This window comes from Python bivittatus, unplaced genomic scaffold (assembly GCF_059951505.1).
Source record: "Python bivittatus isolate LINGU-HERP-01145 unplaced genomic scaffold, Pbiv_v1 ctg000560_np1212, whole genome shotgun sequence".
NCBI classification, from domain to species: domain Eukaryota; kingdom Metazoa; phylum Chordata; class Lepidosauria; order Squamata; family Pythonidae; genus Python; species Python bivittatus.
The window spans coordinates 5,031,402-5,048,065 of record NW_028277083.1 but is presented as its reverse complement, the minus strand read 5'-3'; the positions used below and the strand labels follow the sequence as shown (position 1 = coordinate 5,048,065).

At 40.3% G+C, this 16,664-nt stretch overlaps 1 protein-coding gene across 13 annotated transcripts in view; it reads left to right on the top strand.

The window, feature by feature from the left end:
* SUN1 (Sad1 and UNC84 domain containing 1) overlaps positions 1 to 15,826 on the top strand; it is a 39,231-nt gene extending 23,405 nt beyond the window's left edge. For 7 of the 13 annotated variants that reach the window (XM_088148041.1, XM_088148038.1, XM_007440132.4 and 4 more), the window contains 15 exons: positions 243 to 353; positions 2,076 to 2,174; positions 3,903 to 3,996; positions 4,370 to 4,428; positions 5,605 to 5,750; positions 7,143 to 7,379; positions 7,917 to 8,003; positions 9,048 to 9,091; positions 9,464 to 9,602; positions 10,182 to 10,436; positions 11,191 to 11,275; positions 11,426 to 11,541; positions 12,051 to 12,218; positions 13,511 to 13,603; positions 13,712 to 15,826. In XM_088148041.1, coding sequence (XP_088004167.1) covers positions 243 to 353; positions 2,076 to 2,174; positions 3,903 to 3,996; positions 4,370 to 4,428; positions 5,605 to 5,750; positions 7,143 to 7,379; positions 7,917 to 8,003; positions 9,048 to 9,091; positions 9,464 to 9,602; positions 10,182 to 10,436; positions 11,191 to 11,275; positions 11,426 to 11,541; positions 12,051 to 12,218; positions 13,511 to 13,603; positions 13,712 to 13,825 — 1,847 coding nt within the window. In that variant the 3' untranslated portion in view covers positions 13,826 to 15,826. The remainder of the gene's footprint in view (positions 1 to 242; positions 354 to 2,075; positions 2,175 to 3,902; positions 3,997 to 4,369; positions 4,429 to 5,604; positions 5,751 to 7,142; positions 7,380 to 7,916; positions 8,004 to 9,047; positions 9,092 to 9,463; positions 9,603 to 10,181; positions 10,437 to 11,190; positions 11,276 to 11,425; positions 11,542 to 12,050; positions 12,219 to 13,510; positions 13,604 to 13,711) is intronic. The other 6 variants (XM_088148040.1, XM_025174346.2, XM_007440135.4 and 3 more) reach the window with 2 other exon arrangements.
* The last annotated feature ends 838 nt before the right edge of the window (positions 15,827 to 16,664 follow it).

The following is a 16,664-nucleotide window of genomic DNA, read 5'->3' as shown; positions in this document are numbered from 1 at the left end:
GTTCTGCACCCCTTTGCTGCCTACTGCATTGGCAACATGTACTGGGACATTGGGAGGGGGTTATTGATGTCTTGTTGCATGCAATGTCTGGAACTGTCTCAGAAATAGATGCTTGCCCCCCCTCTAAGATTTAAGGAATATTTGGAAGGTAATTTTCTGTACTGCAGTTGGCCCATCTGTTGTGTTGCATGGATGATTGATGGATGTATTTTGTATTAATTGATTGTTACCCCAACCAACAGGTGATGACTGTAAGGGGAAGAAACACCTTGAAACATTCACAACAGCCCACTTGCAATCCTCAAGGTCTAAAAGGATAGCAAGAAGCCTTTGGCACACCTTTTCTTATCCAGGTTGATTTGCACTGCTTGGTTTCTATAATTTTCTTTCCTTTTGCCTCTTTGCCATCATAAACATTGCAGGAGGAGAGCCGTGTTAATCTACAGTAGCCCAAACCCCAAAAAGTAGCACCTTTTCCAACTAACAAATTTTATTAAAAGGCCTGAGCTTTCATAAGCTGCAGCTGTTGCTCATCGGATGCATGGAGCGGGGGCCCTAGATGCCTAGCTACTCCATGCATCTGATGTCAGCTGCTGCTCATAAAAGCTTATGCCTTTTAATAAAATTTGTTAGTCAGATAAGGTCCTACCAGCTGCCTTTGGGTTTTCACTATTATAAGAATTTCTGCATTGCAAAATGCTCAGGCCGTTTCCTCTTAGACCTGCCTTGCATAGATTACATCGAAGCCCGCTCGAGAATCGTGCCTCTCCCCAGGCACTGCTCACCAGTTCCAGCTGTAAATTTAGGTTGAGACACACCCCCTGCTTTACTGTTAAGGCAAGGTAATTCTTATTCTACATGTGTTGCACGACTATTAAGAAAGCAAAACACAGTTTAGTAGAGGATTAAAAATAAAATAATGCTTGGGGGAGGAAAAATGAATCCTAGCAAAAAGCCTATCTAATAGTAGAGGAATTTAGCTTTCAGTAAAATACAGCTAGATCTACTGTAGTGAAATAAGATAAAGATACACTTGGGATCTCCTGGTGATCTTCCATCCCTGAGGTTTCCTAGTGGTCTTCCATCAAAGTCCGACCTTGCTTACATTTTTTTGAGATCAACCAAAATTGATGGTTGCTGCCACCTCTCTCAGCACATATTAAGATAAGTGGTTATTATTACAGCCTTATATTTAAGTAAATATCCCTGACTTCTAGGGAGATGGGTAGCAGGGTAGGGAGACTTCTCTCCACTGTTTCTTTCCCAGTCTGCTGCCTTCCATAGGGGGGGAAAAAACCTGACCTACATCCAACCAAGATGGAGAATGGCAAAGAGAGGGCAGATCTCTTTCCTCCTCCTCTGCCAACGAACTTGATGGAAGATGGATTTTTTGGTAACAGAAGGAGAACGTTGTGGGCTTCTTTACAAGGCTGCGTTACGATTTGGGCAGTTCAGTTCAGGGCCTAGTTGTGAACCATTTGTAAAAAATAAAATCTGCAACACTTCTGTTGCCAAACCATGCATAATTCAGGTCCTGGACCCATTTTTGACTGGGTGCCAGTACCGTTAAATATTATATTTCTACGTTGAAGAGCAGGGTAAAAGGATAGTCTTGTTCTCCTCTCAGTTTTATTTTACATCTTCTTTCAATGACTTAATTGTCTTATTTATTTCCTTTGGGATTTACAGACTAAAATATTTCTCTCTCAAAATCTCAGTCAGCCAGATATCAGGAACTCTTACTCCTGCTTTTCATGATAATTTGGAAACTGTAGAAGGATCATTATGGCTTTGCCATGTTGCTGGGAAGTGCGGTGTTTTCAGGGAAATACAATTTTGTCTCTCAAAACCAGTTTTGTATTTTCAAGGAACAGAATGAGTAACTTCATTCAAAAAGAGAGGGAGATCCTGTTAAACTGACTGTTAATAACGTTAGCTCTCATTTTCCTCTGCTGGGGTGCTAGTGTGTGTTTTTTTTAACATGGATTTAATTTGGCGTGCAGAGGCACAGAGGGATGGCTTTGACTGAAAACCGTTTCTGTTGCCTGTGTTCATATCCATCTGTGTTGTACTAGGTTACTTCTTACTCCATATGTTACAAAGAATGAGAACAGCAGGATGGCTTGTGACCCAGAAGGTTTTGTCTCTCCTTTGGTGGGCTGTTGTGTCCCCAGGTTACTACTGTGTGCGTGTGTGGGTGTATGAGCACGCAAGCTTTTTGCATGGGTACTCTACCTTTTGATAACTGGCATCTTGCAGGAGATGTGAACTGCTGATTAATTTGAGCTCACAGTCTTTAGCGCAGCTTGAAACACTGCATTTCCTATGTTGAAAGCAACGTTGCGCACCATCAGGACACCTGGTTGGGATAAGTTGTGGAGAAAGGGAGAGAGAAAGAGAGAGAGAGAAACATGCTTTTCATATGGGCAGAGGCGCTTGAATGGAACATCTTTAGTGACTCTGTTGAGAGTCACTTTATGATGTTCCTGCAGAAATTTGGTCTGCTGTGAAGGAGAAGCCACACAACCTGCTCCTTTACCTGTCCCTTGCCATGATCCACTATTCTACCTATGTATTTAGTTAGCTGCTGTTGTCTTAACCAGTCTTGCTTACCTAGCAAGGTGGGTCAGCAGGCTATGCTGTCAGAGGCGACAGACCCAAAGGTGTTTCCACCATCTTCACTTGGAGTGGAAATTGAACCTTAGTCAGTATAGATGAGCGGAAAGCACGTATGAGCTTGCAGGGCGTAGCACAGACCCCACAGGTCCGTTTGGAGCAGGGAATGTGAAAATTATATGGAGACTGCTGTAGTTCTCTCATTTCCCTCCACATGCATTAGCATGCAGGAAATGCATCTTGTTTTAAGCAGCTGTTTTGCTTCTCTGTCCTTGCCTAATACTGAAATTAGTGATGCATTTGTCTTTGTCGTTATTAATAACACATCATGTCTTAAAACAATGTGTGTGCTTCCAGCATTCCTAAGTGGGGGGCAGATGCTTGCTGTCAAAGATTTGGAGGGTGACTCTCTAATTCTGCGTAAGCTTAGGCAATCTTACTTCTTTTTCCAGCATGACATTCTGTCAAACAGGTTCTACTGTGAATGCAACAACATGCAATATTAATTTAAAATGACTAAATTCTAGATTGTTTAAAACTAGATTTCTTGTTGCATGACTTTGTGTCTGTGTCAGGGGTGTTCTTGGCTACTAATGCGAAAAAACAGCATAAACAATGTTGCGACCTGGTGTTTCTTTTCTTATACTTGCATGTGTATTGTCACTTAGAAAAATCTTCATTCCCTCTGGAAATCTTTGTCGTATAATAACCTTTCTGTAACCTCCCCTCTGTTTCTTCTCCTCCCAAGCCAGTTGTTTTCAAACTATATTTCAGGGAAGCTTGGGTGAAAAGATCAGTCCTAGTGGACCAACTTCCACAAGGACCAACTGTCCACCAACATAGACCATTAGCCTGCAGAAGTGTGTTGGTCATCCTGGTTGACCCTGGATGGCAGTGAGACTCAGTGGATCCAGCTGGTATCTGTGTGCATGTAACGTGTCTTGGTCTATGCATAAGAGGGCAGGGGAGTGATGCAACTTGCCATCACATCATTGTGCAAAACCTACAACTTACGTACTTGAATCCAATATCAGGACACAAGAACGTAAAGGCAGAGTTCCATTGTGATGTCTTCACACGTGGATCATCATTTTTCCATTTTCATAGACATCCATGGAGGCATAGGAGTCTATGCCCAGATTCTTCTGCAGCACCCAATGGTTCCTTCTATGCACCATTGGTGTTGATCAGGAGAGGTTTCCCTGAGGATTAAAAAGTTTGAAAACTACTGTGCTGAGTGACGCCGTCACATTTCTCATTCATCTAGGCTTTCTCCTCTAATTTAGGGAAAGCAGCTGCAGGAGCATTCTGGTGGCTCGGAACTGGATGGTATCAGCTCGTGACGCTCATTTCTCTGCTGAATGTTTTTCTCCTTACAAGGTCTGTTAGCATTTCATACAATACGGGATCTCATGTGTTGCATAAAAAAACATTATTGTTTATTATAGACTTTGCAAGCTGGTTCTAATCAGAAACTACAGTTAATCACGATGAGAACAAGCTTCAGTGGGCTTTGAGTAGTATGCTGGGCCATGCTCTACAAAACTAAATTTGATTTAAATTTAATTGATGGCTTCAGTGAGATTGATTTCTGGAGGAGCTCCAGTGAGCTGTGTTCCAAGCTGTGGGAAGGACCACAGCTTTTATCCCCTGATCTTACTGTTATTTGTTGATCCAATATATGTAAAATATTAAGGCAATTAATTACAGTGCTGGGCATCTTTACAGTGCAGTTCTTGCATCTGTTTTCCAGATGTCTTCCAAAGATGTTCAGGTTGCTGCTGTTCTTTCTCCCTCTATTTTTATTGCTTGGTGAGTAAACATGTATTGAGAGGAAGAAACTAAAATCTTACCAGTGAGGATAATCTAGTTCTAGGACTGTGTTTATTCAGCCTCCACAACTTTTGCAATAAACCATCAAACGTGTGGCAGATCACCCCAGACTAGATACTGTAAATCTCTTTTCACCGTCCATTTATTGCATTGATATCCTATCTTTTGCTGAGTTCTCAAGGCCACGCCCATGAGGGAGAGAGGGTGAGGTTATCCATCATTTTATTCTCGGAATAGCAACCATATGGGAAAAGTTGGGTTGAGATGAGGCCTAGGTTGCATGGCTATGCTGTGTGTGTGTGTGTGTGTGTGTGTGTGTGTGTGTACACATGTTTAAGATGCAGATAAATCTTGAAAAGCACAAACATAGTGGACACACAATACATGAAAACAATTTCTATCCATTTTATATACCAAGGAAGCTTAAATCATGGTATGCAAATGTATCCAAATTTGTTCTAGTTTACTCTCAGTGTAAAAGAAAATGTGTTGGTGTGTGTGTGTGTGTGTGCATGCATCTATAGATAATACATAGAGCAAGAGAAGGGACCTGGTGAACTTACGTGTGGGGGAAATTATGGAAATTGTTAAGTTGTAGAAGCAAATGCCTTTAGGCCATAGGAAGATGCTCCACCAAATCAGAGCAGTATTCCGTCTAGCACTGCGTTGTCACGTAGGTATGGCAGCACTTTGGATCCGAAACCAAAAATGTGCTTCAGAATATTTTTCTTTTTCTGGCCTTGCACTGTGGCTGCGAGATTCCAGGAAAATATGCCTTGGTGGTATGGAAACATCAATGGAGTGTAGCAAGATGCTTCGAGCATGTCTTCTCTAAGGAGGTGCTGACAAGTGTGGTGTGCACACTCATGGCTGCTCCAGAGCACCTTTTTGGGTTAAGATCTGAAGAGCCACACACCTCACATTCCTAGGGCCTGGCAGGATTGTAGAGAGACAATGTCTGCATGGAGGTGCAAGAGACTAAACGTGGGATCTGACGACAGCCCCTTCCCCCGATCTTGATCTTTCACAATTTATTGTCTGCCTTGTGAATGTAATATAAGAAAGAATGTTTCCTAAATGTAGGCTGTTTTGCTGAGCTTCCTACAAATTCATGAATGTTTCCTCTTAGCCAGATTTTTTTTTCTTTTGCTTCAGGTTTATGGTGCTGGGGTCCTGAAGATTTCCTTTCATTGTTACCAGCTTTGAACTGGACAAGCATACTCAGAATGCACAGGTGGGAAGACTCTGTAAAGAGAGTTGCACCTGAGCCTCATTCAGGCCAGGCTGTTCAGTTTCCAGAGGTAAGCTAGTCCATCCTTGGTGTCGGGCTTTGATTTTCAAAGAAATGTGATGTCCAAGAGGTTTAGGCAAAGCACAGCATTGCTAGAGATGGGCTTCCAAGTCTCTCTCAGTTTTGCACTGGATGTGGGCCTTCTGTCCATCAGTCTGCAAGCAAGAAGCCAAAATTCTATATTGACAACTTTGGAAAGTGTGGTGCAGGGGTTGTGCAGGCCTGATCGTGGAAAGCATCGGTCCACCAAATGAACTTAGCCCAAAGCATTTTTACAGAGCAGTCAAGCAACTAATAATGGAATGTGGGAAAGACCTTGGGAGATGGGGCGAAGAGACACTGCCTAGGGAACAGTCAGATAAGAGACAGCTGAGCCCAGAGCTGGACAGTGGGTGGGGCAAGAGGCTCAGAAGAGACCCTCCCTAGTTTCTCAAGCTGTAAAGGAGATGGGAGGGAGAATTTTACTTTCAGACTTGCAAGATTCTGTTACTGTAGCTTTACAGTAAAGTAGAATTAGCTCATCTGGTCATGTTTCTTTTCTGGTCTACTTGGTAAGGCTGACAAAGCATTTAAGGTATTTGTTGATTCTCTAGGCTTGAAGGGACTCATTAGGATCCAAAAAGGACTCATTCTTCCTCAAAATACATGTGTAATTCCTGTGTTTCTAATTCATAATACTTTCCATTTATGGATGGTTATTTTAAGGCTCTGTTGTTAACTCCCCAAAGCTGAGGGATTGGGGCAGTATAAAAATTATGTAGATAAATAAATCACTAAATAAACCCAAAACACAACTCCTGGGCTCATCTTACTTTCCCTTCAGGCCAGAATTGGCTAGAATTCTGATTTTGTCTAGAAAAGCTTTAGATCCTATTTTTCAACAAAGGGATTCACATGTGTGGAAAGCTATCATCTTTCACATTAACCAGCTATATACAGTGAACTAAGTTGCCTGATCATACAAGGAGCTGAACATTTGTAATGTTGCCTTATACCTGGTGGTTGGACTATGTAGTCCCCATGCTGGCTGGGGAATTCTGGAAGCTGAAGTCCACACATCTTATATTTGCCAAGGTTGAGAAACACTAGTATAGTGTCTCATTTGTGAATCTTAGAAATTATGGGAATAAATACCCAAACCTGGAATTGCCTTCAAGAAAACTACACCCTCCCTGTCACTGCCTGCTTTTAGGTGGTACGATTTTATATCAGCAAGCCTTATCTAAAGTTAATTAGGATTCATTGCTGTTTTTAACCTGTTTGGTCTCATTTTAATGCGTCTTCATGAGTTAAAGTGACACTATAGTTCACTGTGACATGATTTTATTAATGTAAGTTCATTTATGCTAGATGCCGTGAATAAATAAGTCTTTTTTAATTATTAAAAAAAAACCCAATCTAGGTGACTATGAAGTTGTTTGATGCAGATCGCGTAAGTGAGCTGGAAAAACAAATGGCCGTGTTGTCTCAGAGGTGGCATCACCGGGATGAAGAATTCAGTAAAGTGCTGCTTCTGGTACAAAGCTTTCAGGAACGAGTCACCCAAATGGATGACCGAAGTGAAATGGTGGCATTCATAAAAACCGTTGTGAGCCAGCATCTTAAAAAGGCAGGATCAGATGAAACAGCACATTCAGAGGTAGCTTGTTTGGAATAATTCTGTACACTGATTTTAATGTGAATATTGGAGACTTATTAAAAAGTGTATTTGCTGGCAGAAGATGTTTTAGGACAAAAATTGATGGGGGAAATTGGAATTCGTATGAGCTGAGACTGGCTGTCATTCGTTTTGCACTGTAAGATAATAGTTCTGTAAATTACATTATGATTGTTTGCACTCAGTTAACTCAAACAATTATTCTACCCGGTGAAATTTAGAAATCTGTAAATTTGCCAGATTTAATACAGATCCTCATCAAGGAACAAAAGATACTTTTCATATGTGGATTTTTGAAATAATACCATTTTGTTCCTTTGCCATAAATGGATCATTGTCTTTCTATTTATAAGGGTTCAGCATGAAAAGAGTTTAAATATAGTCATTTATGTTTGAATGCTTAACAGTCTGCACAGCATTTAAATTTGGGGAAAATCCTCAGTGTTTCATTTACATTTTCATTATAAAAGCACTCCTTTTTAAACAAAAATAAAACACAGTTCTGTTTTGTCTTTAAAGCATAATTTTTTGACTTTGCATCAAGAGCACGAATGGCGCCTTGTGACTTTAGAAGGCCTTCTGGCAAAACTCTCTGAAAAATCTGAGGTAACAGTAAATGTTTTTCTTTTCCCTAACAATTCTAACAACTTTTATCATTCTAAATACATTTGATTCCAAATACGTCCAAGGAAGACTTCTGAGCAGATGTGCTTAGGGAAGGGGTATGAGAAGAAGAAAAACAGTTCAGCCATTTTCAGTTCAGACAAGCTTCTTTAAATGACCACTTTCTTGATATGCTCCTTCCCTGTTATCTTTACATCTATAGGAGGATATTTTGGTGCATAAGATTTATTTACTTGTTTATTCAATGTATAGGACCACCTATCTCAAATTCATGACTCTGCATGGCCAACAATTTAAAATGCTATGAAAAACACTGCTTGCATTTGGTCTTGGGTAAACCTCTGCTGAGTATAGTGTTTGGGGCAAAACCTCAGAAGGTCCTCAGTAGACAGCTTTGTAAGGAAGAGTTTAAAAAACACTGATTTGGGCACCAAGCAATGTTAGGTTCGATGGGGATAGTTAGTGAGGATAACATGCTGCTAAGGCATTCTTAAGGATAGATGTGGGCTGGGTACAGCTTTGTTATGAGTACCAGACTTCTCAAATGTGGAAATAAATATTGTTCAACATGTACCTCTTTAAAACAACCTTGAACTAAACATCAACCAGAAAGAAGGAAGGATTTTTCGCTTGCGCAGAGGTGTGGATGGAAATAAGATGGGAAAAGGAGCCTTAGGTTTCAGTCAGCTGACTGATCAAGAGCCTAATGTGGAACTCCATCTGCCAGGCATGCTTTAGCTGGTCTTCATGGCCATCTGTTAATTGGCAAGAGTTGGAATACTTCCATTCCCAGGGAGGATTTTCTAAGTCACACGCCCCACTGCCATCTTGTATCCCTGTGGCTATCCCAACTGCATCAGACTGCAACACCATCTGTGCCCCAGGCAGCAATGCTAAGCATTGTCTTCTGCAATGGATGGTATTTACTGATTCTCCATGAACCGCTTTCTGCATGTGCCAAGTTTCTGTTGTCTCTTTTCAATAAAGTGGAGGGATTTATACAAGTGATCTTGTGTTATTTTCCAGGGCCTCCAGAAGGAATTTGAATTAACCAAAGCAAAAACCGTGAGGTATGGCTGCAACTTGTATATTGAATTCCAAACCATTAAATATTACAAAACTTTCTATAAGGTTGATAGTATCTCTTCTTTTTTTAAAATTAAAGAATGATTGGGTGATTTGTATTGCTGATAATCAGTGGTATGTTGCTATCTCTTGATAGATAGATAGATAGATAGATAGATAGATAGATAGATAGATAGATAGATAGATAGATAGATAGATAGATTTCACAACTTTATAACATAGGCACCCTCTAGTCACTATTTAAGATAATGACACTCTCTTTGTTTTACTCAAGTGTAAAAACACAAATGCTCCTACCTCCACTTGACCTGCAGAGTTTGAAACCTGCCTTCCATTGCTCTTTTTCTGCTTCTCAGTGACATTGATGAGCAAAACCAGAGTCTTTTGTCCAAGATTAAGCACCTAGAACTCGAGTTGGCGCAACTAAAGTCAGAGTTGCTGAGTTTACAGGACTTGAAAAGCCACTGTGACACGATAGACACCCTTCACAAAAAGGTAAGCTCCGAAGGGAATGCCTGAGCAAGCCTGAATTCGCGCGCCTTGTTCTGACATAATGTTATGCATCTGTTATTTCTGGAATGACTCTGTTGGGTTAGTATGCCAGAAACACATGAGTGTATTCACACAGCTAATTCTAACAGCCATCCCATAACATGCAGGAGGATTCAGAGCTGCACAGGACTCACTACACCTATGGCCTTGTCAGTTGCTCCTGGCATCTACTATAGTCAGTTAAATGTTTGTTTCCCTTGACTATTGCTATCACTCCTTTGAAAATGGATTAAATGGAAATTTTTAGCGTTTGAAAGCAGGTCTTAGCCATGCACAAAGGGCTTGGGGTAGCCAAATGGATTTGGGGCTCTTTAAAAGGTATTTAAGCCGCTTACCTGAGAAGAAAGGTGATTGCTTAGCTTATTTCAACATTACCCATTTTTAACAAACCACCGAAATGTTTGAGTTCCAGCAGTTTGGCTGGCACGTACACAAAATAAACATGTATTGCCTAATTGCTCTTTTCTTTTGAAAGCAGCTGTAAGTTGTCATGTTTTGTTTTGTTTCGTTTTTTACTTCTAGGTTGATGCCCAGATTAAAGAATCGGTCAGGGTTATGATTTTTGGTGAGCTGGAAGGGGATTTCCCGGAATCCTTGCTTCAGTGGCTGACTTCCAGATTTGCGAGCAAAGCAGACTTGCAGATTTTGTTGCGAGATCTGGAGATGCGCATCCTCAGGAACATCACTCTTCACAGGTCGGTCACAAATTCCAAGGTGACTTCAGAGATAGTGACCAGTGCTGTGCAGGAAGCTGGGATTGTAGGCATCACGGAAGCGGTAAGCCAGATCGGAAATATATTCCATGCTGTTGATTTAGCATTTTAGGTTTCACTGCTGCAAGGCAGATAAGTAATGTGGAAATATAACCAAACATAAGCCAGTGAATGCAAGAAATTGGGGCGTTTTACAGGACAGAGATGGGAAGCACAGGATCCTGTGGGCAGGGCCAACTAGTATATGGAATGGCATTTCTTTTATCAGCTGCATTATTTATCTGCGCTTAACTGGAGGCTTCTGAGAGCCAGTCTTATGATAGAAGGAAATGGGATGTACAGTATATGATTTTTGTAAAAATTGATGCAAGCATTTTCCCTTATATAATTGATGTATAATGCTATTGCAACTATAAGCGATTGTTATGATATTGCAAAAATGCAGATATGTCGCTACTCAGAAGTAAGCCTCATTACATTCTTCGGGGGATGAGATGGGGAGCAGCCATTATCCCAGGTACATGCTTAGAAAGCAATCTAGATCTGAGACCCCGTTGCATTTACTCCACGTCTCTCTCCGATGCTGCATAGCAGAGGCTGAGATTTAGAGTGGCCCGTTAGGAAGCTGTTTGAGATCTTTTGACCTAGTGAGAGAGTACGTTCAGATTGCTAGGCGTGCTGTAAGTCTGCCTTTAAAAGCAGGTTAAGATGTATGGGTGACGATTCTGTAGCAAAAGTGCTGCCTTAGTCATCAGCAGCTTTCATCAGCTTGCTGGAATGCTGACTGGTAGTGTCTGCCCATCTCTCTCCCTTTGCAGCAAGCCCAGGTTATTGTCAATAACGCCCTGAGGCTCTACTCTCAAGACAAAACAGGCATGGTGGATTTTGCTTTGGAATCTGGAGGTAAGCAACCAAAAAGTAGGAGGATTTATCTCTCTTTTTTAGCTTTGCAAAAGTAGAGGACAAGAGTCTTATTTTTAAAGCGCTCGCGGACTAGTGTCCGTTGCCTGATGAACAAAACTAAAATGTTTCCTATCTCTGGGTTTCTTCAAGGTGGCAGCATTTTGAGCACTCGCTGCTCAGAGACGTATGAAACCAAAACAGCACTACTTAGCCTCTTTGGAATTCCTTTGTGGTACTTCTCCCAATCACCCCGGGTAGTGATCCAGGTAATTACAATACTGATGGTTTCCAGAGTACTTTTAGTTAGGTTCAGAATGACCGTGACAATATCTGAATTACAGATAAGGAGGAAAACCTGAATGCTTGAGTTGATTACAGGCCATTAGCGAAAGATCCATCATCTCTCCGTATTCCATGAATCCTGCAATTTTGGGTTTCATCCCCAATCCCCAAGTTGTATAGAATGAATTAATTCTGGTCCACTGGTTTTCCGTTGGGGGGGTCCGCAGGGGATGGCAACCACAATCATACAATAAAAGCCCGGCATATAAAGGGAGGGAGGCAGGACTTCAATCACATGGCTGTGGCTGCCATCTTGACTGTTTTTAACCACCACCCTGCGGACACCCCTGCTTTTAGGTTTTCGTCCCAATTACGTTTTGGGATCTAACAAAATTCCTTGATGGGTGACTATGCGTGCATTATATTGTTAAGGCATATGGTGCTAATTTAATTGTTTGTTTTTTTATTTTCAACTTTTGGTTCTTATCCATAGCCTGACATGTATCCTGGAAACTGCTGGGCTTTCAAAGGATCACAGGGATATCTGGTGGTCAGGCTTTCTATGATGATTTTCCCAACATCCTTCTCCCTGGAACACATACCAAAAACGCTTTCACCCACCGGCAATATTACCAGTGCTCCAAAGGATTTTTCAGTATACGTAAGTGGTACCATCTGCAAAGCGAAGGAATGTGGTCTTATCCAACGTTCAGCTAAAATTGCTTTAGGTGTTTCTAGTGATGATTAAAGGATTTCCAATGGCTCTACATATTGCTTTTTTTAACCTTTCCCTGCCTAAGTCAGCGCTTAGTTAATAGTTGAAACAGCCCAGCCTCATTTGGACAGTTGATCTAAATAAAAGAACAGGAATGCAGAGAATGTAAACAAGCATCCGTCATCTGTGGAGAGTAGGAGGACTAGAAATAAAAGCCTTTGCTAAGGGGGCAGGGCTGCAAAGGAGTGTGACAGGTTTAAGGGCTGACTGCCTATAAATTCCGAACTACCATTCCTGCTCACTTGGTAACTCTCAAGCATCTGTTAAAATACAATAAAGATAATCTGGCTATGTTGACCGTGTCTCATTGGGAACCTGACACTCAGTGCTCCCTAGATGTCTTGGGTTTTAACTTCTCTAACTACAGGCCTGCATGGTCATCCTATCTGAGTATTAGAGGAGTTAAAGCCCAACTAATATGAAGGGCTCTAGGTTGGAAAGACTGTTTTACTATATCACCTCTCTTTAAAAAAAACCCTCTTCGAAACATTGGCAATCTCTACAAACAGATAAAAGAGCAAACAAAAAGCTATTTTGTTTTTCAGTGTACCTAGTCAAATAACATAAAAGGGATTTCAGTGAAATGCAGAAACCAAAGGAGATTGTTATTTTAACTTGTGTATGTGTAATACAATAGACCTGGAAAATCAAAATGCAACTATTATTTAGGAAAAGCTGATGTTCTATAAAGATCTCATCTCAGATGTTTTCAGTACAGGTAGTCCCCAGTTTAAGAATGAGTTCCATTCCGAAGGCCTGTCCTTAAATTTGTATGTAAGCCGAAACAGTATTACTGTGTGTATAAGTAGTATTGTGTAATTAACTCGAACCATTGTGTATTTAATTTGAATTGTTGTGTATTTAACTCAAATTTTACTGCAGTAGGCTCTGTTCTCAACTATGGGTTGTCCATAAACCAGGCGTTCTTAACCCCAGGACACCCCTGTATTAACATCTAGTTATCATGAAGCTCTGTTACGGTGTTTGTAAATTCCATATACTAAAAATAATATGGGATGTTAGGATTATTTTCTTACTCTTTTATAAACTTTATCTTTTGTAGCATAATATTTATCATCTCTGTTATTTTTTGGAGGATAGTGAGTCTGAAATTAAAATTGAACTGCTTATCTTCTCTGTCAAGAATTCAGAGCAATACAAACTATTTGTATTGGCAGGGTCTTGAAAACGAGTATCAAGAAGAGGGGATACTTCTGGGCCAGTATACATACAATCAAGATGGAGAACCATTACAGATGTTTCAAGTCTTGGTATGTCAGCATTTCAGAAGATAAAACTATTTTTTTTTTATGCTTTGCATAAAAAACGTCTAGTGTGAAAATAATAACGGATTCTGATTCTTTTTCTTCTTCTTTTAGGAGACAACTGAAAAAGCATTCCAAATAGTGGAACTAAGAATATTTTCCAACTGGGGCCATGCGGAATATACGTGCCTCTATCGCTTCAGAGTGCACGGGCAAACTGCTGAATGAACACTACACTTGTTTTCCTATTCTGGTTGTACATCATTTCTGTTTTAAGTTTATAAAGGGAAAGCTTCGAACACTGGAATCCTTAAAAGATGAGGATATGTGATGTACTACAGGTTCCGTAATTCTTTCCTGGCTAAACATAGAAGACTGTCAACAAAATTGTACCCCAAACCTAATGGTTATCTGCTCAGATGCTCAACTTGTAACTGCCAGACAGCTTTATATTTTAATGTGTCCTTTCTGAGGGGGAAAAAATGCATGCCAACTGCTCTCATTCATAAGCCCAATTAGCAAATCATTAACCCCTATTTTAATATGTCAGAAGATAAAGCTTTTAAAATTTCCTTTTGGCCAGCAGGAATCTGTTTTTAATATTGGGACTCTCCTCTGCACCTTTGTGAGATTAAGATAAAAAGAACAGTGGATGAAATGTAGTGTGTCCTGTTGTTTACACAGCTCCCAGTCAGATGAAGGTTTGCTTGCAGTTCCAGCACAAGCCACCTTGAAGCTACAGTCTGCTACCACTGCTCAGTTTTGTCTCAAGAGCTCATTAGCACCGTTTCAATCCTAAAGCCACTTCACCAGTTCCAGTCACTCCATGCAGCATTTAATTTTTTTTATGTTGAAGGTTCTGATTTCAGCTGAAGTGTCCTTTTATATACATCTTCTGGATTTAGAACATTTTTCCTTAAATATATTTTAGTTTTAAAAAAACATCCTTTGGTTTAATGTTAGAGCCCAAGAAATCATTGGGCACAAGACTGCTAATAGAATTAGGAGTTAAACAGGCAAATGAATATCAGTAGCAATTGTTTAACATAGAAAGGGCTTAAACCTGATTAAAAAAAAAAACTCACCTCTTAAGCAGGTTGATGGATTCTAGGAAGGGATAGGGATTGAGTGAATTAGTAAGTTGCCTTGTGTGCTGAAGGCAAAATGGCCCACATGTTTCAGCATCAAGTGAATCAGAAGAATTAAGGAGGTTACACTGAGAAGAAATGGTTTGGATGGAACTGAATTAGACAGATTTGTAATAGTAGATGGCTACCATATGAAGGGAGATAATGAAAAGGAAGTATAGAGGTGGAGTCAGGCTTAGAAGATGATAGCAAAAACATAAACCTCAAAGAAAGCAGCTTGCCAGTAAATCCATGCCTGGAGCTTATTCACATGTTGGGTTTTGTGCAGTTTACCTTCCCAAAGTTAATTTTGTACTCTGGGATTGCTGCTAATCTCTGAAAATTCAGGGGAAGCTTCACAAGGCTGAATGTATGGAAAAGCACAAAAGGCAGAGTTTTGAATCGGTTCTCCAAAAACAAAAAGTATCTGTGTACTTTTTTTTTAAGCACGCATATGTACATAATAAAATTGGTTAGCAACTTCAGGAAGGCACCTGAAGCTATGATCAGATTCTTATGGAATTTCCCTTAAACTAATTTAATACAAGCCCTGACAATTCAGCTTCCTTTTTAAAATTTAATTTTGAAATATCTGCCTCAGCAAAAGCTTTTTTGTTGTATGAAAATGGTACCTTAGATCCTGGTTTTTTTGGAAGGTAAACTTTGATTTCAGAAAAGAGATGTGCTTTTTTTTTTTTAATAGAGTAAACATATGTTGCACGAGAGTCCTCAAATATTTATAAAAGCGAGTTTTATTCTTGAATACCACTTGTTCACCTCAGTTTAGCTGGAAGTAGAACCAGTGGCCTATTGAGAAAAGCTTGGTAAAGCCTGTATAGTTTTAAGAATATAATTCCAAATTATCCTGTATAAATCCAGATTGGGGAAGGGCAGGTTTTTTTTGCATAACACTAACTTATTTTTTAAAAAGCGAGATAGGACTTTGTGCAATGTATTTTTGTAAATGCTTTTTCAAAATATTTGTCTCTGGTATCCTTTGCTGCCTCCTAACTGACAAGAAGCTATTGAAAAAGTTTAAGAATTTTAATTTTTGGAAGTGCATGTAATATTTGGAACTAAGAATAAAGTTTCCTTTTGGGTATTTATACTGAATGCTTCTCATGATATGTGGTTGGGGAGGGGATCAAACTCCTCAAAAAAATTAGTAAAAATGGGGAGCAGGCAATAGCAAAAACCAAAATGGAGACCTTTTTCTGTTTCTGCTAAACAGAAAACTAAATGAACAGAATGTATGTAAGGGGATTTTGTCAAAATATTCAAGTGTAACCATACATCCGTTATTTCTGATTTCCACATGGTTAGTAACTTCAAGAAAGAGATCGGTGGAGGACATCCTAAAGTGGATATTTCACTGAGATATTGCCCTTTCTGGTTTTGGAATGACAGGCCAGAACTAGAGCCCAAGGAAAGATTGTTTTTTTTCCTTAAAAACAAGGTAGGAATGAAAGAGAGACATTTGTATGCATTTGGGTGCAAATATTGATTGGGTCTCCAGTGTGCACTTTCCCCAATATCGTCCTTATTTTCTGTCAGTGCCCAGGTGGGCTGGATGCCATCCTCTCTCTAGGAAAACAGAAGCATTAAGTATCATTTCAGAAAATTCTGCCTAAATCTGTTGGTTACAAACAGTAAGACCGGAGCAGGTCATCCTGATTTCCAATAAACCTGGGCTGACTGGCTGCTTCTGTAGCCATAACACGACGAGCAAGAAACGCCCTGCGGTTTGCTTTTAACAACCGCGTTGAGTAGGTCTCATCTCCGTGACTCGGTGGTTCAACTCGTTTGACCAGGCAATTCCCACGGGGAAGCCTTGCTTTGAACGCCCAGACTGGTTGGGGGTGAAACCGTACGTGGGTTTGCACCCTTGCTGCCCTCTCTTTCCCAAAGCCAGACTGAGGACAACATCTGCGGCACCTGAA